The sequence below is a fragment of the Arachis ipaensis genome, chromosome B09 (assembly GCF_000816755.2).
Source record: "Arachis ipaensis cultivar K30076 chromosome B09, Araip1.1, whole genome shotgun sequence".
Taxonomy (NCBI): domain Eukaryota; kingdom Viridiplantae; phylum Streptophyta; class Magnoliopsida; order Fabales; family Fabaceae; genus Arachis; species Arachis ipaensis.
In genome coordinates, this window is record NC_029793.2 from 2,875,130 (window position 1) to 2,902,948 (window position 27,819).

At 35.2% G+C, this 27,819-nt stretch overlaps 3 protein-coding genes across 9 annotated transcripts in view; 1 reads left to right on the forward strand and 2 right to left on the reverse strand.

The window, feature by feature from the left end:
- LOC107617210 (heat shock 70 kDa protein 15) overlaps positions 1-4,807 on the reverse strand; it is a gene marked incomplete in the record, with an annotated part of 5,609 nt that extends 802 nt beyond the window's left edge. Inside the window, 9 exon segments of the mRNA XM_016318967.2 lie at positions 1-55; positions 136-285; positions 497-643; positions 740-928; positions 1,476-1,700; positions 1,799-1,894; positions 1,976-2,206; positions 2,484-3,694; positions 4,652-4,807. Of these exon segments, the coding sequence (XP_016174453.1) occupies positions 1-55; positions 136-285; positions 497-643; positions 740-928; positions 1,476-1,700; positions 1,799-1,894; positions 1,976-2,206; positions 2,484-3,653 (2,263 nt within the window).
- LOC107617213 (eukaryotic translation initiation factor 5B) lies at positions 16,718-22,461 on the forward strand. Of its 7 annotated transcripts, XM_016318970.2 has the most exons (9): positions 16,728-17,116; positions 17,261-17,371; positions 20,326-20,447; positions 20,547-20,663; positions 20,754-20,846; positions 20,944-21,090; positions 21,346-21,443; positions 21,752-21,962; positions 22,137-22,461. In XM_016318970.2, exons 3-9 carry the CDS (start codon positions 20,342-20,344, stop codon positions 22,220-22,222), a joined length of 858 nt encoding a protein of 285 aa, XP_016174456.1. In that variant the 5' UTR covers positions 16,728-17,116; positions 17,261-17,371; positions 20,326-20,341; the 3' UTR covers positions 22,223-22,461. The 7 variants fall into 7 exon arrangements, 3 of the variants coding, with proteins under 3 accessions (XP_016174456.1, XP_016174457.1, XP_016174455.1); XM_016318971.2 differs by lacking the exons at positions 16,728-17,116; positions 17,261-17,371 and adding an exon at positions 19,323-19,634; XM_016318969.2 differs by lacking the exons at positions 16,728-17,116; positions 17,261-17,371 and adding an exon at positions 19,492-19,681.
- Positions 22,219-24,026, reverse strand: LOC107614638 (transcription repressor OFP14-like). The gene has a single exon (XM_016316779.2). The coding sequence runs from the start codon at positions 23,948-23,950 to the stop codon at positions 23,033-23,035; it is 918 nt and encodes a 305-aa protein (XP_016172265.1). The 5' UTR covers positions 23,951-24,026; the 3' UTR covers positions 22,219-23,032.

A 27,819-nucleotide genomic window follows, 5' to 3' on the forward strand; every position in this document is an offset into this window, starting at 1 on the left:
GCTGTTGCGTTTTCTCCCTAAGCCAGTTTTCAGCCTCAACACACTCATTTAGGACCTACAAACATTTATGTCATTGATGTCAAGTTGTTAACCATAGAAGAATCACCGGCAGGAAGAAAATTAGCAAGCAACTACCTTCTGCTTCTCATTGATGTCAATGTGATCAAATTTGGGATCACTTGACATTGCAGCTTCTCTGTAACTATTTATACAATAGTTGAGCTGATCAATTACTGTGCCCCTCTCCGTGTGTTCTTTATAACGAGCTTCAATAGGATCACCTTGCTGCAATAATGCAAAACTCTATTAAGATTGTAAAATTACAGAAAAAATCACAGAAATACTTCCTGCTGCTAATGTTACTGTGTGGCAACTAGCAACAAAGAAAGTAGCAGCAACATGAAGGAATTTTCGGTCCCTGTTTTTTCTATGAAGTTTTACAGTTTCAATGGGGGACAAGCAGGGTTCTCTAGCCCGCAAACTTCTTAGTTCTTACCTTTTTAAGTTCTTCAAGTTTCGCAATATATACGCCTTTAGTTTCGTCTTCACCATCCTCATATAGCCAGTCTTCCACCTGCTGAAGTCTAGCAGTAAAATCTTCCCTCTCTGGAGCAGTGACAAAATCTTGATATTTGTCATTAAGCTGAAATGGTAACAAAAGTTTCACTTCAATAAACATCAAATAATGGGCATTTGTACTTGAAAAATTAGGCAAGAAACGAGAAAAGATAAGCCTCACCTTGTTCCGCATTTCATAAACATAAGCCTCAACGGCATTTTTCTTGTCTTTTGTTTCTTCCATCACGCGATCTTGCAAAGCCATTTCAAACTCCTTCTCTACAGCTTTCTGGAGATCCACTTGTTCCATAGCTCCATAAACCACCTCTGCTACAGGAATATTTGCTTTCTTAACCTTTTTCTTCGGAGCCTGAACCAACAACATTCAAGGCACACTAAGCCAAATTATAAATACCGACTCATGCTGGACAACAACAATATTTTATGATTAATTATGCATGATAGTAAGCAAATTATCAATATAAGGTGTAAGATTCACTTTAAACCGAAGAGACTTCATGCAGGTTGATTCCAATATTATGTGAACTGATGGAAATACCACCAAAAAATAAAAAGAATCACATACACTCAATGATGAGGTCATATCTGCAAAACTATCATGTATATGATGTTCTCTCAGATTGTTGAACAGAAAAATATGGTAACATCATCCTACTAAATTAAACAATGCAAAAGTAACCCCTGAAAAAGCACATCCTCTTCTTGACATAGATACCAATATAAATAAGCAGCTAGTTCTAGAATGTCAATGCTCCATTGCGGGAAGCCACATAAACCCAGAAGTATAAAATTTTAAAAATAATTAACGTGGTGTCACAAAATTTAATGAATGCAAAGTTAATTGAAAACAGAAAGCTTCTTCCATATGCTTGTGTATTCCTTTCACCGGGACAAACCTTAGTATCGGTGTCAATTTGAACAGGCTTTTCTCCAGTCTCAGGGCTACCATTTTCAGGCCCAGTGGTATCAGTATTAGCCTTCGCATCTTGCATGTTAACATCAGTGTCATTGGAGGTTGGAGGAGCAGCACCATCAGCAGGGGATTCATCAGTATCCATCTTGGTGTTTTCTGCAGCTGATTCTTTGGAAACCGGAACGTCAACTTCTTCCTCTTCCAATAGCTAAAACAGGAAAGCAGAAGTTATTAGATCACAGGAGCAGATGGTCTCTGAAGTCATGTCAAACGAGAAAAATAAACCACTAAAGCTTTTACACTTACAGTTGCTGAATCAATAGATACGATTCCATGCAAATTCAAACGAACTCTCACTTTAACTTTTGCTCTTTCAGTTTTTGTAGTTTGGAACGGACCAATCTGCATGCACTTGAGAGTCAGAGGACCAGTAAAGGGGGAAAATGTTACAGAAACAAGAAAAAAACTTCAAATACGACTTACAGTATATGTACTGATCTTGGCAGGTGTTTGCAGTTCACTCACATCACTATATTGTACATCAATAGAGAATGTTCCTGGCCTGTAGAATGTCAATGCCTTAATACTTGGAATGGGATTGCCCTTGGGGAAAACAAGGCTACTTTGCTGATTATCTGATCCAATATTTCCCTGTGCATCTGGTCCAGAACCTTTCCATGAAAGGGAAATTGCAAAAGGAAAACTTTCATTGACCTACACAGTCCAACATAAGAAGACAATGTCATACCGGATGGAGAAGGGAAACTTAGTCTTGGTGTATGAACAGTTTACTGCAGAGACATAGCAAATATAATTGCAAAAGTTCCCCTTTATAAAAGAAGAATAGGAAGATAAAACTCATGATTCCTAAAGGCCTGCAGAGTTTTATCGTGAGTAAGCACTTCAGAGAATAACAAATAAATTTCCACAACAAATTCTTTACATGAGTGCATCTGGAGTGAAAATAGAGAAAGTTCAAAGGAAATATTACCTGAAACTCTCGTACTTTAAAAGTTGGACTAAGAATTGCACATTGCAAGGCACAACCCTTAGCAACACACTCACTAGCATTCATTGTTCGTCTAGGCTCCTTTTTGAAGAAATCTGTCAATATTTTATTTATAGCTGGTACACGAGATCCTGAACCAACCACCTCAACCATGTGAACATTTTCAATTGTAAGAGCTGCTTCAGCTAGTGCCTTCTCCAAAGGTCCCTTCACACGTTCCAAAATTGGGAGACTTAGTTGCTCAAACTCATCGCGCTTGATGAAGCCTCTGACATCCTTCTCATCCATTAAGCATTCAATATTCAGAGGTGCCTCGGGATTTGCACTAAGCACCTTCTTCAGCTTCTCACAAGCAGCCCTAAGCCTCAAACAAGCCCGGGCATTCTGGAAAACATCAATTTTGTACTCCGTCTTAAATTTTTCGGCAAAGTGATGGAACAGAACCTCATCAAAATCCCTACCACCCAGAGACCTGTCATAGGAGTGAGCCAATACTTTCAGCTGTCCCTTTTTGAAGCCAGCAATGCACACTTGCATGCTAGCATGTCCAATGTCGACAAAAGCAACATTCAGCTGATCATTCTCAGGAAGATCGGTCTTGTAAATCCCATAAGCCAAGGCAGTTGCAGTTGTTTCATGGAACAGGCGAAGCGGATGCAGACCAGCAATAGTGGCTGCATCCAAGACAGCCCTCCTCTGAATATCAGTAAAATAAACCGGGATTCCAATGCAACAATCAACAACAGCAGCATTGAGATTTTTCTGGGCTATTTCCTTAAGATTTGACAGCATCATTCCAAATACTTGAGTAGGTGTAAATGTTTTAACTTCACCCATGTAGCGTGCATGAATTAATGGGAATCCATCAGGGCCTTCTGTGACATTAAAAGGCAAAGACTTGATATCCCGCTGCAATTCAGGATCAGAGAATTTTTTGCCAATGAGTCTCTTCATCTGTGAGACAGAATTCTTGGGGTTCATCATAGTTGATGCAGCCCCAGCAGTCCCAATAAAGCGTTGCTTGTCACCAAAGCACACAATGGCAGGTGTTTCACGCTTCGACTCATCATTAAGTACAACATCAATTCCCCTCTGCCTTGCAACTGCAACGATGCAGCTCTCATTGCCAAAATCAAAACCCACCACGCTCATTTTTGCTAACTAAAATTTGATCCGCCAGCCAAGAAGAAAATCTGCCAAAAAAAAAAATTACAACTGGGAAGCATGGTGAAGACAAAAACAGAAATCTCACTTGCATAAATGGAAATAGTTGCACCAAAAATGTAAAAAGAAATGATAAATCAAATTCCTTAGACAACAGCTAACAGCTCAAAAGAATCAACTAATGCTTTATATATTCAAATCATGTGCCTCTTTATATATCTTTACCTGTTGATATCTTTTCGTTATACTTCGATAAAAGACTAGAATTAGCACATTATTAAAGACATATTTATCATATAATTTAGTCACACTTGATTATTTATGATTTCATAGTTGTACATAAAATGTGTTCTTCTGTTCCCTTCCCTATTCTTCTGTACGTGTGCAACATATTTGGTAGGTCACATATATTATTGAACCATGATTAGACAAAGACTGTACTGATAATCAGTTCAATACTAAACTACTTCAACTGAGTGATCTGATCCAATTTTCTAAACATTGATGTGCATAACAGCACGCATAAAATAACAAGGAGAATCAAATGGTCAAACCATAATTTAATAAAATGAAGAAAAATGATTTAATTTCCTGATCAATCCTCCTAAACACTAAATGGAGAACGAATTTATTATACTTTAAGATTACAAGACAGTAACTGTATCTATTTCTTTCCCTTATTTAGTATATAGGAGGATCATTAGAATTATACAGCATACCATTACTAAGACAAACAACTAAATTCAGCAAAGCAAATCCCCACACACACGCACTATCAACGATTAATGGAAGAAGAACACTGATAAATACAAAAAATAGACTATTGCATCAAAATTGAGATAGGAAACTACACGAAATTGAAATCGAGAAATTGCGAATGAACAGGAACAACAATTACAGATTCATCAAGATGAAGCATAAGGAACAGATCTAGAAAATAAAAGTACGGTACGTGAATCTGAAAATGAAGGAATAGGGTTTTATACCTGGCGATGGCGTAGCAAGTAGGGATCCACGAAGGAACAGAAAGAAAAGGTTTGTGAGGTTCTGTTATTTTGTTCAGGAATAATCTGTGTTATAAATACCACTTCAATTGGCAGCTCCCAAAGGCGTAAAGAGAAGACTGAAGATTCAGTGGGGACTACACAATATGTTGATTTTAGACTAATTAGTCTTTAAATAAAATATTTATTATTTTTTGAATAGTACGAAACAAAATGGAATTGTTCATATATTTCGTTATTTACATTTGTGGATATTTCATTATTGTCACATAAGCAGGAAAACAATATAATTTTAAATAGTAAAATATTTATTATTTTTTGAGTTTTCATATTCTTTCTATTAACTGCTCTCTATATATCACAAATTTTATTAAAACAAATAAAGTTTCACTCCAAAAATTGTTATTTACATGACTATCTTTCATAAATAGATACGTTAGAGTAATTAACAGTACATATAAATATTACGGTCACGTTTTAGGTGATAAATTGATAGAAGGATATCATGTGTCTACCGTTTATTATCGAAGGATCGAAGTGATACTTTTTTTCTTTAAGGACTAATTAATTTTCGAAGACTTAATTGTCACTCTACTCTAAAATATATTACCTATCAAATAATAATAATAAGAGTAACGTGAACAATTAGATCCGTGATGATTTCGCGTTCGGACAAGTTAGACCTTGAGGAAAAAAGTAACAATTAGATCTCTTAGGAGATGAGACGTTGGACACATTACATCCTTCTGTTAGTCCATGTAACAAAACGGGACGGAGTTACTTTGCTGTCCCGTTACGTGAACTGACGTGTTTGTTTCTGCCACATCTGCGGTTGAACGACGTCGTTTTGAAATTTCCTTCCTTCATATTTGTTTCACTTTGCCCTTAACCCTAAGGGAGAAGTTGAAGTCAAAGAGTCTTGGCTCTATAATAACAAAAGTCACGATTCTTCCTTCGAAGTATCAGCAACGAAGAAGACGTCGTCAAGAAAACTGGTGTTAGCAGAGACATTTTTTACTCAAGTAAAAAATGTTGATGCTTTTATCAGTTAGTGTATCTCTTTCTCAGTTCCTTTTATGGTGATCCCATTGTTTGGAACAAATTGTTTAATCTTCTGCAAAGCATAGTTTTAACTTATTTTATTGAGTATGACACATTTTACCACATTTAGAATTATTTATGCATTTGTTGTTACTTTTTGGAATTTCTGCTTATTTGTTTATGATTACTGAAACTAATAATTAGCAGAAAGACTAGTATCACTTTATGTCATAATAAAAAAAAGATAAACATGTTCTTGATTCTTTAGTTAATTGTTGTTCCAATATATTCAAATGATAATTGTGTTTCTACTTAACAGATGGATGAATTTTCTATTTCTATGTTTAACTATGATGGGAGAAAATTTGTGAAAAACAAATGAGGAGAGTTGAGTTACCGGAATGGGTTAGTTGAGGAGTTTTCAGAGATGGATCTGGGCCTTATGAACTTCTTTGGCTTGAAGGAATTGTTCAAGAGTTTAGGATACGATGATTATAAAGTAATAATATAGTTTGATCCGAATGAATACTACTAATTTTGAAGCTGATTTGCATCCAATTTTTTGAGATTCAGAGATTAATGCTTTAAGGGAGCTCAAAATTCAAAACAAAGAGTGTGAGGAGTTCTATATATATTTTGAGCATCATATTTTTTGTGGTAAAGATGCTATAGGGTGTGATGAAGCTGGTGATCCTCCTATTTCTAATGATGACAGTGATGATGATGGCTATGAGAGTACTGAAGATGAGTTGTACAAGCCCCCACCTCCTGGTGTTGACCAATCAGACATTGATATTGAAGAAGAGCATGCAAGAGTGATGAAAAAGAAGAAGGCTGCAGTAATTGTTCTCCAAACGAAAAGAAAGTTACTAATGAAGATATTTCTGTACTTAGCAATTCCCCTAAATGTCGAAATAAGAAGGAATATAAGAAGGTGAAGAGGAGTTAAAGACTACAAGAACGGGCTACACAGCGAAACCCACCACAACAATCAACAACAAGTTCAACTGATGGTATTTCTACAGAAACTTTGGCCGCAACAAGTAGTGGAACAGCTTTAAGAATGTTTCAGTTCACTCCCACCCTAGATTTAAGCCTTAATTGAAGTCTTAAATGGATGAAACTGTAGTATTTTAAATATGATTGTTTAGTATTTTGGATATGATTGTCTAGTATTTTGTGCATACTTTCTTTGGACTTAATTTCTATTTTGAATTAGACACAGTATATTGTGCAATTATGCTAATGTTTCCATGTAGGTTTTCTTTTGATTTAGTAACATAGACTTCAAGGTAGCGTTTGGTGGAGAGACAGAGATTGAAATAAATCTCAGTATTTGATAAACCCCATTTTTAGGGTTTATCTCGTGTTGAATTTAGAGTATTTTATTAACCTTTTTCTCACATTTATTCAATGAAATAGCATGGTTTTGTGATTCTCCCTTAAATTGTGCTTAAATGGGAAAACATGCTTTTAGACATTTAATTTGATTATTTTGATTCACCTTTGATTCCACTAGATGCCTTGATGTGTTTGCTAGTGATTTCAGGATTCAAAAAGGCTAGGAATGGATCAAAGGAGTGAAGAGGAAAGCATGCAAAATGGAGAACACATGGAAAAGTCAAAGATTTAGATATATTCATCCACGCGTACGCGTGGATCGCAAAATATCAAGGGACGCACACGCGTGCTGTACGCGTACGCATCGGTGGCCGCACGTGATTTTTAAATAGAAAACATGACCAGCGATTTCTGAGAGCTGTGGGCCCAGTCTACAACCAACTTTGGCGCCAAAATGCATAAAAGGACCAAGGATTGAAGGGGAAATCATCGATTCACTCATCACTTCACATCATTCACACTCATTAGGATTATTTTAGTTAGTTTTAGAGAGGGAAGCTCTCACTTCTCTCTATGATTAGAATTAGGATTAGGTTTAGTTCAATAATCTTAGATCTAGGTTTTAATTCGTGCTTTCTTCTACTTTTGCTTCTCAATTCTTTGTTGTTGCAATCATCATTCTTCTATTCTTTTGTTGTAATTTCTTCTATTTTGTTGCTATACTTTGTTGTAGATCTACTATTGTCTCTTCTACTTTCTTTCAATTCAATTTGAGGTAATTCATAATAATTGTGCTTCTTTTGATTGTTGTTGTTAATTCCTTGCAATAATTGTTGTTAGATTCTATTTTTGTTGTTGATTTACTATGTTTTCCTTTTGTGCCTTCCAAGTGTTTGATAAAATGCTTGGTTGGATTTTAGAGTTGAATTTTATGCTCTTGGTTTGGGAATGTAACTTAGGTTACTAATGTCCAAGTAATTGATTATTGGGAGCCATTAACTCTAGGTCTCACTAATTGAATTGGTGGAGAGTTAGGACTTATGGACTTGGATTGATATAGCTCATTTGACTTTCCTTTACTAGTTAGAAGATGATTTAATGGGATTGATCCTTGCCAATTCTCATGTTGTGGTTAGTGATAGGGATAGAGATCCTTGACCACCAAACCTTGCTAAGACCTTTTTAGCTATTAGTTTACTTTCTTGCCATTTATCTTTCATGTCTCTTATCTCAAAAATCCCAAACATACTTCATAGCCAATAACAAGAACACTTTATTACAATTCCTAGGGAGAACGACCCGAGGTTTGAATACTTCGGTTATTATCTTAGGGGTTTGTTACTTAGTGACAACTAAATTTTTGTATGAAAGGATTATTGTTGGTTTCGAAACTATACTTGCAACGAGATTTCATTAGTGAACTTCTAAACCGTCAAAAATCCATTCATCAATATTCTGTTTGGTGTAAAGTGGGAGACAGAAATTGAAACAAGAATAAAACTCTAATTTAATTTGCACAAAGGGTAAAATTGAAATTAATTAATTGAAATGAGGGTATTTTAGGTATAAAATATTAAAATTTCAGTCTCTATCTCCAAAAATTTTAGTTCCCTGTGTCCCTATTTTTTGGAGGTACTGAAATACTGAAATTTTGGGGACAGAGACATAAAATTTAGTACCAGTCTCTGAACCAACAAACATGATACTGAGTTTCAGTCTCCCAATTTCTGTCTCAGTACCTCAAAACAAACACTACCCAAGTGTTCAGTCTCTTTTTGAATTAACCCCTGTAATTAGAAACAATCTTTTAGAAGCTTAGATATTATAACAATGCTCTTATGGCTATTATGGTTATGTGATTTCTTTCTTTCATTTTATCATTGTGAATATTATATTCATTAACACTAACATCCATGATAAATCATTTAATGATTCAAAAATACTTATTCATTATTGTATTCATAATAATACAATTATAAATACTAATACATTCATGCATCAGCTATCTAATTTGATTCACTCAAAACTCTTGCTCCATACATTCACAATAATTATAATTAAAATACCAGCCATAAAATACATGACATTTCTAAATCTATTATAAAAAATTTTGTTTGGAATTTTCTGATTTCTACAATCCATTTTCAATCTCACAATTCTCTCCTCCAAATCAATTAATTTATCTTCCACTCTCTGCTTAGAACTTTGAACCTCCACATCTCCAATAACATCATTCAACCATCTAAAAAACTTATAGTATGACAAATTGTCCTATAATAACCAAAAAACATACCATGAATGAGAGATATAAATTTCAATTTAATGGAACACTCAAAACTCAAAAAATAAAAATAAATTGAATTAATAATTACCCTATAATTTAGGCACCCTAAGAAAAACCTATTTGGATTCTCAACTGTTCCAGACTTGTATATTATTGCATATAGCTGACAGTTACACTTGGAAACGATTTTATTGCTGAAACTTCTTGCATGTGTTGAGTCACCCCTATAATTTCAACCGCTGCCTTCATTTCTTTCTCTTTGGCACCTTGTGCTTCTGGAACTTCCAGTGCTATTCATTCTGTGTTGTGCTAAGGTTTTGTTTCAGAGTGAATAATTGAGGATTCTGGACAATTAGAGTTTGAAACATGTTAAAATTAAACAACATTCAAGGACCAATTTGTTCTCATCGTTTAGAGTAATTTCAATGTAACATTTAACGGACACCTCAATCACATTAACAGTCTATATCAAAGGCGCTGTTAGTCTTACTAACAGAAGGATGTAACATATCCACGTTTTATTTTTTGGAGAATTTAATTGTTACTTTTTTTTTCAGGATCTAAATTGTCCGAATACGAAATTCTCAGGAGGTTATTTGTCACTTTACACTAATAATAATAATAATCACTCCATAATTAATATTGTCACTAATTTTTAAATTATTCTTNNNATAATATTTAAAATTTGATTAAAATTAATCAAAACATCAATTTATACTATGAGAATAATTTTCGAAGATCTAAAATTAAAAACAATAAGAATACAAAATTGTTTAATATAAAATTTTTTAAACTAGTTTGGAAGTATATTTTACTTTCATATAGAAAAAATTGAAGAAAAAGCTTTTTATTATAAAAATAATTTGAAAATGATATACAACGACAAAATTATAAATGAAGAATAATAATATCCACCCATAAAACTATTATAGTAATGAGTTATGCTACACCAAGGTTCTGAAAATCGAACCGGTCATCAAATCGCTCTAGCTACTGATTTACTGATTCATAGGTTTAATCGGTTCGACCGTGGTTGAACCGAAAAACCGTTTTATAATAAAATAATAAATAAAATATAAATAAACACATGAAAATATAATTATAGTCTAATCTAAACTTCAAAATATCATTCAAATTAAAAGTACTACATAAACCAGAATTATTCAAAATTATTCAAAAGTACTAAACATTACCAATAATCTCAACTCTCAAGTTCACAACAAACAACATCCAAAATTATTCAAAATTATTCACAATTATCCAACAAACAACAAAATCCAGTTTAGTAAACAAACCAAAATCAGTTCATGTTTAAGTAATCAGTTAATCACTAATGAGTAAACAACAATTATTAACCAAAGTTCACAGTTCATCATGTTGAATCACAGTTCAGTTTCAGTAATCAGTTTCACTAATCACTCACTAGTCAATAATCACAGTACAGGGAGAATCACAGTTCAGTTTCATGTTGAATCTTGAATCAGTTCACAGTTTCACACTACACAGTTCAAAGAAAAATTAAACAGGGAGACAGAATTTCAAAGTTCACAGTTTCGGTGTTCATCATCTTGAATCACAGCTCAGTTTCAATTCAAAGTAAAATACCTCCAATCAGTTTGAGTAATCAACTAATCACACTACATAGTTCAAAGAAAAATAAAACAGGGAGAGTGGGAGACACTGAGACAGCGAAGGCACCTTCTCAGTTCTCCACGACTGCTGCGGTGGCTCGACGGCGGTGGCTCGACCCGTGTGAGAGTAAGGTGTTCTCACTTCTCAGTTCTCGACGGCTCTAGGTGGCGCGACGGCGGTGTCTCGACGGCGAGTCCTCGACTTGTGTGACGCGGTGACGCCAGTGACTTCAGTGAAGCAAGCTTGCTCGAAGAAGAATCATCAACAATTGGAACCATTGAAGCAGAGAGAGCAGCGAAGCCAATTAGGGATCTCAGTCTCAGCCTTAGGAGTTTTCGTGATTTAGGGATTCAGACTTCAGAGGGAAAAAAACTAAAAAACGGCAGCGTTTTGTTGCTAACTTAAAAACCGGCCGGGTCACGGTTCGGTTCGACCGACCGGTTTGCCGGTTCAATTCCAGTTTTTTAATTTCACGATTTTAATGATTGACCGATCCGTTTTTCGGTCCGATTCATGGTTTGACCGGTCCGACCGGTTGGTTCGAACCGATTTTCAGAACATTGTGCTACACATACAAGTCTTTTTGGCTTACAAGTCTTGCAAGTTGGGCAAAGTCTAACAAAAACTACATTCACCCACTAGAACGTGATAACACGCGCGTCACTTAACCGTTTTCAAAGCGCGCTCTCACTCACCATTATGGAAGATACTTCTTCTTCACATTCCTCCTTCTCCTCCTCCTCTTCCTTCTTCTTCTTCTCATTCTTTTTTGCGTTTCTCCTTCTTTTTCTTCGCGTGTGTCATTTTCATCGTTGTTTTTTTTATTACTGTTGTTGTTACTGCATTTTTTTCGTCCTCTTCTTTCTATTGATTTTGCAACATTATATATTTTTTTCTTCTTTATTTATTTTTTCTCCCAAGAAGAATTATAAGAAAACGAAATGAGAATATGAGGAAGAAGAAGCAGTAGAAGATGAAGAGGAGGAGGAAGAGGAAGAGTTTTGAATTATGCAAAACTTATCAGAATACCAAAAATTCTTAAAATACACCCAAATATCTTCTTATTACACCCAAATATCTTCGTGTTACACCCAAATTTGCTATAAGTACAGAAAAATATTTTCTATAATGCTGCACTTTTTTCTTCTTTTTTTCCTTATTTCTTTCTTTCTTTTAGTTAAATGAATGTAAGTTCATCCTCTTTCAAGTAATTTTGCAGCATTATGTGTTTCTCTTCTTCTTCTTTGTTTAATTTTTTTATTTTTATTCTTGTTAAGAGAGTAAAATAAGAAGAAACTTGAGAAGGTAAAATAAAAAGAAAAATATGAATAAGAAAAAAAGAAGAAAAAGATGGTGATGATGATAAAAAAAAAAAAGAAGAAACAGTAGATGAGAAGGAGGAAGAGGAATAGTTTTAAATTACGCATAACTTATCAGAATAAAAATACACCCAAAATTTTTTAAAATATACTCAAATATCTTCGTGTTACACCCAAATATATTCATGCTACACCCAAATTTGTTGCAGAAAAATATTTTCTCTAATGCTATATTTTTTCTTCTAAATTAAACCACACCTTAGCCACTTGATTGGATTCAAAACAATAATCAATTTCGTTCTGGTTCAATAAAAAGAAAAGATGAGAAGAAATTTCAATAAAAAAAGAAGGAGGAAGAGGAGAAGGAAGAAGAGGTGGTGTTGATGGCGATGATAACGGGAAAGAAAAATTACGAAGAAGAAGAAGAGGCACAGAAAAAGAAGAAGAAGAAGAGGCACAGAGAAAAACGTGAAAGCGCGTGAATATAAATGACTTGTATGCCTTGTATGGAAAAACGCTTATATGTGGAGAATAACTCTATAGTAATTTAGGGGCAATTTACGCAAATAAAATGAATGAACAAAACCTTTACGCAAATACAACATTAGCAATTTCCAGATGCAAATGCAACAAACGCAATTGTATGTAATCCGCTACACCCTGTAGCGGAACTCAATTGCACGTAATCCGCTACAAGCTATCGCAGATTACGCTGAGGATAACAATAATCATAAACCGCTACACCCTGTAGCGATTTATGCTCATATGGTGCTAGACTCATAATCCGCTACACCCTCTAGCAGATTATGAAGAGTGTGGAAGCTTGGGAAGATGCCTATATATACCCAACAAGTTGTGTAGAGTGTAATTTTCATTCATTCATAACTTGGGGAATGGAGAGTAAAGAGAGCTTTTTGGTGTTAGTGCACCATTTTGGAAAAATAAAAAAGAGTAAGAGGCACGGTGTGAAGTTTACAGATAAAAAATCGCTGAGTGTTTTTATCAGGTCGTCTGATACATTGTTGGATCTGAAGAGTAGTATACTGTAGAAGTTGGGCGCGGGTGGCACAAAGTGGGTGAAAAAGTTGTTCTACAAGATCCCTATTGCGGTTGTGTCAACCGGCGTGCAATATGACACGTTCGTGTTACGAACAGATGAAGATATGCAGGTGTTGTTTCATTGTCGTCGGAGTTTTCTGGAAGTGAGGATACATGAGTTGTTTGCGAACCTGGAACATGAGATCGATAGTTCTGGTGCATCCGCTCCAAACTCCCAGTCCACCACGATGGGGGGTGCCTCCACCTTGATGCCCATCGTTGCACCTGAGTGTTTGTTGGAGTATCGGCCAGCCGATCCAGTTGGGACATTCACCTCAACTCATCCATCTCTAGATGTAGGACATGAAGGAGAACCAAATCGGGTGGAAAATGCTATGCTAGAGGATGATTCCGACGAAGAGCCTGCTGACATTAGAGGGGACAACGATGATGAAATTCCGACAAACCCAGCAACATGTCAACCACCGTCAAGTGCCGGCACACATGAGCAACCTGCACATTATTCTACCCTGGATCTGGGAGCCACCGGCCAACCGACGGAGTCAGCACCAACCTTTGGGGGTCAAGGGTTGCACGAGAAAAATTATGTAGCTGAATTTCTAGTTGGCCAATCTTTCCACATTAAGGAGGAAGATGTGCTTACTGTAAAGGATTACAGCATTCGGCGTGGTGTTGAGTATAGAGTGATGGAGTCGGATCATCTTAAGTACCATGGGAGATGCAAGGAGTTTGTGAAGGGTTGCACGTGGATGATTCGCATCAGCCTTCGAGCACGGAAGGGAACTTGGGAGGTTCGGCAGTACAACGGACCACACACATGCTTGGCTACATCGATATCCAGTGACCACCGACAACTAGATTATCACGTGATCTATGCGAAGATCTTTCCTCTTGAAGACGTCTCTGGTTTGAGTCGGTGATGACGTCGACGACTCAACCGTGTACTTTCATCGTCTTTTCTGGACGTTTCCTCCTTGTGTTGAAGCTTTCCGACACTGCAAGCCATTGGTCAGCATAGACGGTACTCATCTGTATGGCAAGTATGGAGGGACTTTGCTCCTGGCCATCGCTCAAGATGAAAACTCCAACATCTTGCCTATTGCTTTCAGTCTCGTGGAGGGGGAAAATGCCGAGTCTTGGTCTTTCTTCCTGACCAACCTGCGGCAACATGTGACTCCGCAACAGGGGATACTGGTCATCTCAGATAGGCACAACGGCATCAAGGCTGCATTAGAGAACCTTAACAGTGGGTGGTTACCCCCGCATGCGTACCGAGCATTTTGTATTCGACATGTTGCAGCTAACTTTGCACTCAGTTTCAAGGGCACGGATGCAAAGCGTTTGCTTGTGAACGCTGCTTATGCGAAGACTGAGGCAAATTTTCACTATTGGTTTGATATAATGTGGACTGAGAATCCGGCAATGTGTGATTGGGAGAACAGAATAGAATACGATAAGTGGACTCGGCACCAGGATGGTGGCAGACGGTTCGGTCACATGACGACCAATATACCTGAGTGTATTAATTCTGTTCTGAAGGGTACACGGAATCTTCCGGTTACCGCCCTAGTGAAGTCCATATATGGTCAGCTAGCGGAGTTGTTCGTGATTCGTGGTCAAACGGCAGAGGCTCAATTGGCCAGCGGTGCCAAGTTCTGCCAGTCTTTTATGAAAGAGATGGAGCGCAACTTGAAATACTCCAGATGCTTCACTGTCACCCTGTTCGATAGACACCAGTCTAAGTACACCGTTGCCGAGACGACGCCCACCGGGAGCTTTTTACTTGGGACGTACCGAGTTTCCCTTCAGCATCGTACATGCGATTGTGGATACTTTCAGGCTCTCCATTACCCATGTTGCCATGCGATTGCATGTTGTGCTCAGTCACGAATTGACTGGTCTATCTATGTCGATGAGGTCTACACCATGCAGAAGGTGTTCAGGGTGTATCAGATGGGTTTTGTGCCGCCAATACCAGAGGGACTTTGGCCACCTTATGACGGCCCGACTGTTATTCCGGACCCCAGCTTGAGGCGTTGTCGTGATGGGCGACCGAGGTCTACCAGAATCCGGAACAACATGGATGAGGCCGACCCTAACCGACCGAAGCGATGCGGGCTCTGCAGACAGTCTGGGCACACGCGTAGGTCTTGCCTCCAGAGAGGCTCCACCATTGCCGGTAGTTCGTAGGACTTCTAGTCTGTGTACTTCTAGTTTTTTGAATTTTATATTCTCCTGTAGCAATTTACGTTTTCGGGTGTTAGTGTTAGTGCTTTTGGTGTGTTTGTGTTTGTGTTGGTTCCGACCTATTTGTATGACTTATGACTTATGACTAATGTAGAAATTAAATATGTGTTAGTGTTAATGCCTGGTACCTATTATATTTCTACGGCTTATTGTTTATGGAGACTATATTTGTATAACTTCGTACATTTTGCATCACGAGTTGTTACTGTTAGACTAGTATTGATAGGCATCTTCCCAAGCTTTCACACTCTTCATAATCCGCTAGAGGGTGTAGCAGATTATGAGTCTAGCACCATATGAGCATAAACCGCTACAAGGTGTAGCGGTTTATGATTATTATTATCCTCAACGTAATTCGCGATAGCTTGTAGCGGATTACGTGCAATTGAGTTCCGCTACAGGGCATAACGGATTATATACAATTGCGTTTATTGTATTTGCGTATGAAAATTGTCAATGTTGTATTTCGCTTTTGATTTTTTATATGGAGAAGAGAATGTAGCAATACAACAATGTGGAGAAGAGAGATGTTTTATATATATATATATATGGTGTTAGTAGAAAACGGACCCTCCATTTTAAGTTTGAAAAAAAAATAAAAAAAGTTAAAAATCCTAATCGGATGGTCCGTTTTGATTTAAAAATCCTAATCGGATAGTCCGTTTTGATTTAAAAAAGAAAAAAAAAAAGAAAACTAAACTAATCGGACGGTTCGATTTGTAATTTCGAAAATAAAAAAATTTTAATGTTGAAATCGGACCGTCCGATTTTCATTTTAACAAATTAAAAAAATAAAAAATACATATCGGACCCTCCGATTTGGTGTTTATTTTCTTCTTCAAGCAACTCGGACTCTCCGATTTGTAGTTTATTTTTTTTTATCAAACAAATCGGACCGTCCGATTTGAATAAAACACCATGTAAAAAAAAACACCTAATTTTTCAATAACAATATATTACACATATATTTAACCAATATAAAAAAAAATTAGCTGTTGTATTTGCATAAAGATTTCATTCATTCATTTTATTTGTGTAAATTGCCCGTAATTTAGTATTCAATTTTTAATTTTAGTTGTAGGTTTTATAAAAGTAAAAAAAAAATATATGCTAATATAAATATGAAATTAAGAGGATTAGGGCTCAAACTTCAAACAGACGGCCTCTGCCCTCAGAAGTTCCGACTCAGGCTCACCCTCACTCCAGCGGCGCCGGCGACATTCATTCGCAGCACAGGCAGCACCGGCCACTGGCGTCCCTAGCTCTCTCTCCCTCACGTCTCGAACGCACCGGAATAAGATATCATCCCTCCCTCTCTCATAGCTCTCTCTCCCTCTCTCTCTCTCGTAGCACAGCCCAGAGCAAAGAGAGCACCGGCGGCGACGACTCGGCTCTCTCCCTCCCACCGGAGTACCTGGCTCTCTCTCCCTCACAGCTGCGAAGGTGCTCTCTCTCTCTCTCCCCCTCTCTCAGCTCTGCGGCGGACGGCGGTGAACGACGTCCTCTTCGTTCTTTATTTGGCTGGTAAGCAACTGATGCTTTGGTTTGTATATATTTTTATAGCTGCGTGCTTTACATTCGTTTACATTTCTTTTATTTCTTTTATTTTATATTAGATGTTGGTATAGATATATTAGTTACATTAATAGAAGTCTTTAAAAAATGCAGTTAATTATCCTCAGACTTGGATTGGGTTCGTGCACACACAAAACCCTTAGCAGCTCAAACCCGCGGGTTCGGGAACTGCGATTTACTCCCTCCGGCCACCGACGTTCACAGGTTGTTATTCCTTTTTTTTTTCTTTCTGTCGTTTGTTGGTTCGAATCTGCTTCTCTTTCTCATTTACTATTAGTATGCTCAGTTAGTATGCTCTTTCTCTCTCTTCTTTTGTTTTGGAGCTGTTGTGTTGTTCTGGAAGTTTTATTTGGGTTTCAGTTTGATTTAAATTGTTCTATTTGTGTTCTAGTTTTTGTTGTTGCTAAATACTGTATTTTATTTTTATTGTATGTTGAGATGTAATGTCGACTATTTAGACTAGTTTAATGTTGAGCTTGATATATTTCTATATTTTTAGGTGAAATCTTACTTCTCACATGAACTTTTCATAATTTTGACTGAACTGCAGAAGGAAAAAAAACTAGTGATTGACTTTTTTAGTTTAAAACCAATTCAAACACATATCAGAAATCTATACTTGGTTTAGTTGAAAGAAAAATTGTGTTCAACTCTTAACAGATGAGTGCAGTGTTGGTTATGCCATTTGAATTTGTCTTAAAAGGTTTGATTGTGTTTTGTTGTTTTATTTTGTCTGATAAATCAGATATACCTTCTGCTCAGTAAGAGAGCTTGATTTAGGTAACATTTACCAAAGTCATATTGGACCGTCTCTCTGCAGGTTTGCCCTGCAACCCTGGGTTTCATAACGTGGCACTGGCATTTCCATTGGGAATGATGAATAATCCAATATTTAGGCCTTTGATACCATTATGTCACACTACTTGTTCCTTGACCCCAGCTTATCGTCTCTTTTCGCAATACAATCTCTTTTTTTCTCAGCCTACCTTTCTATCCAATGCGCTGCAGAATTATATCAATTCTGATAACCCTTACCATGGCCAAAAGATCCATTCCCAGATTCTGAAATCTGGCTTTGTTCCAAACACTAACATCTCCATAAAGTTACTGATATTGTATCTTAAATGCAATTGTTTAAGATATGCACGCCAGATGTTTGATGGTTTACATGATAAAACTTTAACTGCATATAACTATATGATCAGTGGCTATCTCAAACAAGGGCAAGTAGAAGAGTCACTTGGCTTGGTGCATAGGCTTTTAGTGTCTGGTGAAAGGCTTGATGGTTTTACTTTTTCAATGGTGTTAAAGGCATCTACTTTGGGTTGTGGTGTTCCTATGATTAGTGATCTAGGCAGAATGGTACATGCCCATATAATCAAATCTGATGCTGAGAAAGATGAAGTTCTTTATACATCACTAATTGATTCTTATGTTAAGAATGGGAGAGTTGCTTTTGCTAGGACTGTGTTCGATGTGATGTCTGAGAAGAATGTGATATGTTCTACGTCCCTCATCTCTGGTTACATGGATCAAGGCTCCACCAAGGATGCAGAATGTATATTTCGCAGGACATTGAACAAGGATGTAGTGGTGTTTAATGCAATGATTGAAGGCTACAGTCGAACAGCTGAATTTGCCATGAAATCTCTTGATGTTTACATTGACATGCAGAGAATGAACTTCAGGCCAAATATGTCTACATTTGCTAGCATAATTGGTGCTTGCTCAATGCTTGCATCATTTGAAATTGGTCAACAAGTACAAAGTCAGCTGATGAAGACTCCATTTTTTATGAACATTAAATTAGGAAGTGCTCTTATAGACATGTATTGCAAATGTGGAAGAATTGTAGATGCCCGAAGAGTTTTTGACCACATGCTTGAGAGGAATGTATTTACATGGACATCCATGATTGATGGATATGGTAAGAATGGGTTTCCTGATGAAGCACTTGAGCTGTTCGAAACGATGCAGAAGGATGACTTTATTGTACCCAATTTTGTAACATTCCTCAGTGCTCTCTCAGCTTGTGCACATGCTGGGCTTGTAGAAAAGGGTTGGGAGATCTTTGAGAGAATGAACAATGAGTACATGGTAAAACCAGGGATGGAGCACTATGCTTGCATGGTTGATATGTTAGGACGTGCAGGGAGGCTGAATCAGGCATGGGAATTTGTCATGAGGATGCCTGAGAAGCCCAATTCTGATGTGTGGGCTGCTCTACTTAGTTCATGCAGACTCCATGGTAATGTAGAGATGGCAAAATTAGCTGCAGATGAGCTTTTTAAGCTAAATTCTGATGGAAGGCCGGGGGCATATGTTGCACTATCCAATACTTTGGCTGATGCTGGGAAATGGGATAGTGTTAGTGAGCTTAGAGAAATAATGAAAGAGAGGGGAATATCAAAAAACACTGCTTGCAGTTGGGTTGGAGCTGACAGTGTTTATTAATCCACACATGCAGGTGCAAAGTTGCACAAGAAGGAATATATCTTACTTTTGTGATGCTCGGTACATTTGATTACTTATTTATTTAAGCATCAGATGTTCATATAAAGCTAACCAACCATGGATTCTTATGGTAGTGATGCTGCAGTAAAATTTTACAGTTTTGATTGAACTTCTTATAAATGTCTGATAGAACAACTGAAAGAACTGCAGTGTTTAGTATGAAATTAGAGGTTAATTGTTACCTGAGGTCTTCCCTGAACCTTTTTGTCAACAAATACTTCTCAAACTTGAGTAATGACATATGGTATTTTTGTTTGTTGGCTGTCAGTTTTGAAGTTGCAATTTGAGCTTTGGTTATGTTGTTCTAAGATTGTGCAAGTGTTTGCTCAAGGCCACAAATGAGATGCAAAGTTCCATGTTAAATAAAATTGCGATGATTTTGATCATTTTCAAGGATGTTTTGTCCCCTCTTGCATAAGTACCTATAATGCTGCAAAAATGAGCTATAGCTTCTTTTCACGAGCCAATTCTTAATTAACATTAATAGCTATTCCGGTTTGTTATTTTTTTGTGATTGGAGGTCTGCAATTATCCTTTCCTGAAGTGGTATTGTCAATTGATTTAATGTTTTCATTATGTTTTGGGTTGTTTTATGGCCATTGCAAGAAAGTAAATAAATCCTGGCCTTCTGCTGTTGTTTTCAGTTTCAAATTTGTCACGATGAAATTAAAAAGCAAAACCGAAAAGTGTGCCGTGGAAAAGAAGAGGAAAAGGAAGCTGGAAAAAATTGTTGTCATTGAGACAGATAATACATTGAATGCTGAAGGTATAATATTTTGATAGATGTTTTTTCTTCCCCTTTTTGAAATGTTATCATGTCGCATTTATTTATTAATGAAACAACTGGCTTACTGTACTGTTTCAGTGGATAATGGAATGCAAGTTGGAAAGGAGAAAAAGGAGAAATCTTCTATCAATAGAAAGAGGAAGAATAAAGATAAAAATCGTCGAAAGGGTGAAGTTGATTTAGAGGAGAATAGTGGTGAGCTAGTGTCAATAAGCATTGAATTTCATTTTAATGGTTCAGCAAAGTGCCATATGTTGATATTAAATTTGTTTCCACTTCTATTAGATGGGATTGTTCATGACCATCCTTCTGAAGCTCAAGAAATCAAAGATACTGAGGAGCATGGAGATGCTGATACTGGAGCAGCCATCAAATCCCGTAATTAACAATTTGGTTTTATTTATTGGAAATAAAATGGCCTTTCTGAACTTCCATTTATTTTTAGTTACTCATGGAATTCGTCTTTCTCTTGTAGGTAAAAAGAAATCTAAAAAGAAGAGGAAAAAGGAAGCTAGTTTTGTAAATGAGGTGGAAAATTCTCCAAAAAAGGGAGGGGACCCTGATCAGGATCAAATTTATGTTATTTCTTCTGGGGATGAGGACTTCTCAAAAGGAATGAGAAGTATGAATTTTCGAATGGATTGGGATTAGTTTGCATTTCTTTAGAAAAATTGTGCCCATTGATCTTATATTTGCATGATTCATGCATGGATAATGGACTTATATATTAAGCATTTGTAGTCATAACATGATTAATATTTATCTATCGACTATTTACTGGTCCTGAAGCAAGTTGGATTCAAATTCATCATTTTTATTTTTCTGCATTGATGTCGTCTATGCCTATTATTTCTGACGTGGTTACTTAAAACTGCAGAGTGGATCACGGAATACCATCAAAGTAGACCAGGGCTGAATATATTGCAGGAGCAAATTGACGAATTCATAACTGCTCATGAGGAAAAACTGGAGCAGGTAAAATGTTTAATAACCCGCTTGCATTTATTTCCCTATAGTAGTTTCAAGGCTTTGAAAAATAACAATCCAGTGGTAGACTTTAACATGTTCCAGTTGTTAATCCCTTCTGTTCAAAACTACACATTTGAAATGTATATCTGTTCTCCATAATCTGGCTGAATCCTAAGCCATTTTATATATTGTTAAATCATATCAAGTTATTCTATTCCAATGATATTTTGATATTTAACAATCCATTGCCAAATGTAAGATCTTAACATTAATTTACTCCATATCTTTGGTTTCCAATGTTATGCACAATTCAGGAAAGGAGAGAGAGAGAAGAACGTGCAGCAGAAGGGGGTTGGACTGTTGTTGTACATCATAAGGGTAGGAAGAAAACTACCGATGCCGAAAGCGGAGTAGCTGTGGGATCTGTTGCACAAGCTGCAGTGGAGAACAAAATGGCAAAAAAGAAGAACAAAGAAGTGAAGGGAGATTTCTACCGGTTTCAAAAGAAAGAAGCCCAGAGAAATGGTATGAGCTGCATTGAATTTATCATTTCAATTTCAAAAACAAATAGTCTAATCAAATGGTGTATGCAGAAGCTTCCTTACTTTTATTTTGAATTTCTAAGTCGTAACTTTGTACAGGATTTGTTGAATTTGCACCTTATTTTTATTGAGATAATCATTTTTGCTTTTCTTGCAGAGATCATGATGCTGCAGAGCAAATTTGAAGACGACAAAAAGAGACTGCAGCAATTAAGAGCTGCCAGAAAATTTAGACCTTATTAACAGTTTTCTAGAGCACAGGGATCCAATTTTTTTTTTCTTTCACCCTTTGGGATCATGGGAAGATACCCTAGGGTTGGAATTGATCATAGAGATGGAAAATCTTAAATAGAACGGTTTAAATATCCCAATTTTGTAGCTGCTGTCAATTTATTTATTATTATTATAGCTGAATTCTTAATGTAATTTTGAGTAGTTGTTTTACAACGTTGGCGAAACTTCTTTGGCCCTATTTCCCTTGACATAGCTTTGTTAAATTATTATTATTATTATTATTTAGGTATTTTTTGGTTTAGTCTCTAAGATCAACACAATATTAGCTAAATTGAAGAAATATTTCAGTCAAACCACTAGAAGTTGTTTAATAGTTAATTTATCTGGTGATCTCAAAAGAGAGACAAAGGAGATATAGTCATATAGATGCTAGTCTCCCTAACAAAAAATCTGAATGATGATGAATTATCATTGTTGATATTGAATATATCCATTCGCGTTGACTAATTGAAATGACATATAAATTCCCACTGTCATAAATATGGCAATACACCTAAATACAAATTTTCAATGCTAGCTAAATCTCTTTAATTAGGTGATTGCCATAAAAATTTAAACCATCTTATTTGCATATGATTACGATAATGGAAAAAAAATTACATAAAAACTAAAGAAATGAAAAATACTCAACACTTTTTTCTTTGAATTCAATCTTCTCGTATAATCTTATACCTTTTGCTGTTTTGTCATTTTTTTTTACCATGAAAAATTTACCTTAATCAGACCAAAATTCCACCATGACCTCTTTGGTCTTCTTCCTTACCTCCCTTCCAAATTTCCACTTCTCACCGTTCGAACGCTCCGTGGCTTCCCAGCCGTTGCCGGAGGATTATTCTCCGGCTGCTGGCGCAAGGCAGTGACCAACTCCACAAAAGCACTTAGTATGAACTTGTGTAACTTCTTGTCATTCAAATTTATATGACAAAACAAGAGCTCTTCCATGAAATCCCAATCCACCCTTTGGTTGTTCCTTACCCTTGCATCCACCATTCCTTGCATGGAATTCTTGAAATCCTCATAAGGGCTCTCCGAAGATGCCAACACGGCCACACAGTTATCCACAAGCCTATGATCACGTTCACTATAATCACGATCGTGATGATTATGGCCTTGGACATAAGTTTTTGCACTATGGTATAATTGTGAAGATGGTGACGAATTATTATGTGTTGATACTGAAGTTGAATTTGATATAATTTCATCGTCATCACCTCTCAGAGTCGTATTCCTAAACGAATATGACTCTGAGAGTGCACGTGGCATAAAGAATCTATTAGATCCACCTAGATCAATTATGTCATCATAAAAAATAGGAGAAGATCCTACTTTTATACCTTTGTGTTCATCATCATAGCTTTTTTCTTCCGCCACCTTTTTAGATTTATTATGCTCCTTATTTTTTGTGGCGGTTGTGGCAGTGGTAGCTTCTTCATCGTCGTCTTTCAAGTAAAGTGACTTGAAATTTTCGAAGAGGAAGCGATCCACATCTGCTAGGGTCGCTTCTTCATCTTTGTTGGTGTCTTTTTTCTTGTTTTCCAAGGCAAAAGAAGGTGTCCTTGGATGCTTGCAACTTGAGAGAACCCATTTCTTGGAGGGTACTAAATGAATTTGTGGGTGAGAAGTGTTCTTGATCTTGGATATGTAATGTTTGAGAGATTTTTTAATCTTCTTGGGCATGATTTGGTTATGATTTTAGTGAAGGTTTTGGAGAGTGCAGTGGTTTATAAAAGAAATAAAATTGACGTTTCTATGGTGCATAATTATTTTAGCAATTTAATTTAATTTAACGGAATTAGGAATTTGGTGAAAAGCATGGTTGAGAATTCAAACTTTTTACCGAATCTCTTTTAAAAAAAATAATTTGATTCTATAAAAAGATGGGTATTCTTGCTTAGCAAGATCTTTAATATTTTATTAGTATCATTTTTTGACAAATTTGGAGAATAATTGGGAGATTGTTTCTGCTTTTCAGAAAACAAATCTTTATGCTTAGAAAAACAGTCAAAGGTATTAATTATTTTACAACGTTACCCGATATTTTATTTTTATCTTTTTTTTTTCTTCTTTTTTTGATAAAATGCATTTTTCTACGATGTGGAAATCAATTTTTTTTCTATACTATATTAGTACATTTTAAGTATATCTATCCACTACTTATTGTTTTTTTTATCTATTTTTCTCTTTCCTATTTTATGAAATTCTTTTAAATAAATAGATGATATTATCTCGTGGAGCACAAATTTATTTCATAAAAATATGAAATTAAAGATTGTCTTTATTTAGAGGTTAATTCAAGTACACTAACAATTATGCTTTGAAACTCACGTGAGAACATTGAATTGAAAAATATAAACTTCCATGTAAGTATTAACAGTTAATTGACTTAATTCAGAGCTAACAATAACATACAAAGTGGATGTTATAATACTCTCTTAATGTTTGGAGTTTTAAAACTCCTTTACATTATTAATATTGTAATATACGTTAACATATTATTGTAAGAGGTATTCTATTAATAGAGTTTGTATTGTATATTGATAATATCATTAAACAATTAATACCAAAAAATTATATTTTTTGAAAAAGTTAATATTTAAAAAATTAACACTAACTTAAAATTATACTTTTAAATAAAAACTATAAAATAATTATAAAATATTAATCTCTCATCTTTACTTATTAAGTAACGTTTTTTTTAAATTTTAGTATTTTATTAATGTTAATTAGAGGAGATGCTGCCGAAATTTTATAAAAATTAGAGATTTTGTTTATATGATTATTTAAAAAGATTTAGATTCAAAGGTTATATAGTTTGATTTTGAGTTGTTAAGAAAATGAGCATGTTTTAAGTTTGATTTATTTAAAAAAGAATGAATTATGTTTTGAATTGGAACTATTGATGGACGGAATGGGAAGTGTGATAATGAAGGATAAGGATTGTATATGATTGATGTATGATGATGAATGATATGCGATTGAGAATGATGTGGATGTTGATGAATTATAATTGAATTATTTATATGGCTTATGAATTTGAATAATCTGAGATACGAGATTCCCTGGATCAAGTGCCGTGGCTTGCCACCACGTGTACCAGGTTGAAAACTCGATACTCTGTTGACCCTACGACGTAAGTGTGACCGGGCACTATATAAATTCCCGGGAATGTTACCCCCATTGAGTAATATTGATTATTTGAGAAAAAGCTATGCATAGACTCTTAGGGATGCACGTCGGGGGACAGTCTAAGGACAATTCAGACTTGTCGGGTTGGCTGGATAACCGACAGATGAGCCTCATCAACCATAGGACAGGCATGCATCATATTCATATTACTTGAATTACTTGCTTGTGCTTTAATTGGGTGTGACTATATGTACTTGCCATGCTAAATGTGTATTTGTTACCTGTAGTAATTGTAACCTTCTTGTGCTTACCTTTATCTGTCTATTTGTCTGTGAAAATGCATGATGGAGTTGGAGGTATGGAGGAATGGCAGTATGGGACTTAGATTTAAGGTTAAGTTAGGTTTAGATACTCTTAGAAAATCACCTTTTATGACTCCTGTTTAATACTTTAAGCTCTATAATCTGAGTGTCGGCGTTCTAGGATTGCCTCTGGCATTCTCAGGACCTTATATATTATGTGTGTGACCTTTACCATACTGAGAACCTCCGGTTCTCATTCCATACTATGTTGTTGTACAGTGATGTATAAATATGTACTTAGCTTTCTCTCCGTATAACTTGTTCTTTTTTATCCTCTTAGAGATTTATGGAGAGGCAGGATTGTGTATATGTACTTTTGGGTTTTGGATATGTATGTATATATGTGTAAATATTCTCCGGCCAGTCTTGACTTCGCAGGCTGAGTTAGAAGCTTGTTATTTTGTATCTTTGGCACACTATTCCTACTTTTTTTTATCTTATGTTTAATAGTTATGGTTTTCTTAGCACGCAAGTTAACTCGTTCCTTGAGCGTTGCGCTTTTATTTCGCGACTTTTATTTCCCCTATTCTTCAAGACTCCTAACATATTATAATTCTTCTGCTATTATATGTACTCATTTTATTTTAGAGGTGGTAATACCACACCACCTCTATTTTACGACTTAAGCGTAAAACTTAGTGTGGTAGGGTGTTACATAAAATAGATCTAAGTAAAAACCAAAAAATAACTTTAGCTCAAATATTATTTAATCTGTTACCCAAAAAAAATATTATTTAAACTATAAAACTGTAACTTATTTCTAGCTTTTTAAGAGGAGTTTTAATACTCCAAACAACTGTGAATTACTAAATCGCATCCCAACACCATGAATGTGGGAACAACATTCATCATGTTAGGACAACATACAACCGTATACAAATTTATTGATAGTTTAGTACAAGTTATTTAGTAATATATTTAGTAAAATAAAGGATATATTAGTAGACACGTTAAAAATTAAGGTTTAGGAAAAAAAAAAGTGTGTTAATTCTAATGTTCAATTATTTTATAAAATTATACAAAAATTAATCATTAAATTAATTATTATATATTTATGTATAAATAAATATATATATTATTTATTCAAAATTATATTTTTCTATGATGTGCAAATCAATTTTTTTTCTATACTACATTAATACATTTTAGGTATATTCATCAATCAATTATTGTTTCTTATCTTTTTTTTCTCTTTCCTATTTTAAGAAATTCTTTTAAATAAATAGATGATATTATTTCGTAGAGCACAAATTTATTCAATGAAAATATGAAATTAAAGAATGTCTCTTTTTAGATGCCAATTTAAATGCACTAACAATTATGCTTTGAAGTTCACATGAAAACATTGAATTGGAAAATCATAAACTTTCGCGTAAGTATTAACGATTAGTTGACTTAATTTAGAGCTAACAATAACATACAACCATATCACGAATTTACTAATGAAAATTATTTAGTAATATATTCAGTAAAATAAAGGATATATTAGTAGACACGTTAAAGATGAAGGCTTAGAGAAAAAAATAAGTGTGTTGATTCTAATGTTCAATTATTTTATAAAATTACACAAAAATCAATCACTAAATCAATCATTATATATTTATGTATAAATAATATATATATTATTTATTCATTTTTAAAATGCATTTTTTTATGATGTGAAAATCAATTTTTTTCTATACTGCATTAGTACATTTTAAGTATATTTATCGGCTACTTATTGTTTTTTATCTTTTTTTTTCTTTCCTATTTTATTAAATTCTTTTAAATAAATAGATGATATTATTTTGCGGAGTACAAATTTATTTCATGAAAATATAAAATTAAAGAATGTCTCTATTTATTTACGTGTATTAACAATTATGTTTTGAAACTCACGTGAGAGCATTGAATTAGACAAACATAAACTTCCGCCTAAGTATTAATGGTTAATTGACTTAGTTTAGAGCTAATAATAACATGCAATTGTATCACGAATTTATTAATGCAAGTTATTTAGTAAAATAAAAGATATATTAGTAGACACATTAAAGATCAAGGCATAGAGAAAAAAAAATA

Excerpts from the sequence above, each read along its gene's own strand:
- LOC107617213 (XM_016318969.2), top strand. The coding sequence starts at position 19,629 with ATGCAGGTGCAAAGTTGCACAAGAAGGAATATATCTTACTTTTGTGAT. Across the intron at positions 21,091-21,345 it reads CTTCTCAAAAGGAATGAGAA|AGTGGATCACGGAATACCAT; the intron begins GTATGAATTTTC and ends TTAAAACTGCAG. Across the intron at positions 21,444-21,751 it reads ATGAGGAAAAACTGGAGCAG|GAAAGGAGAGAGAGAGAAGA; the intron begins GTAAAATGTTTA and ends TGCACAATTCAG.
- LOC107614638 (XM_016316779.2), bottom strand. The coding sequence starts at position 23,950 with ATGCCCAAGAAGATTAAAAAATCTCTCAAACATTACATATCCAAGATC.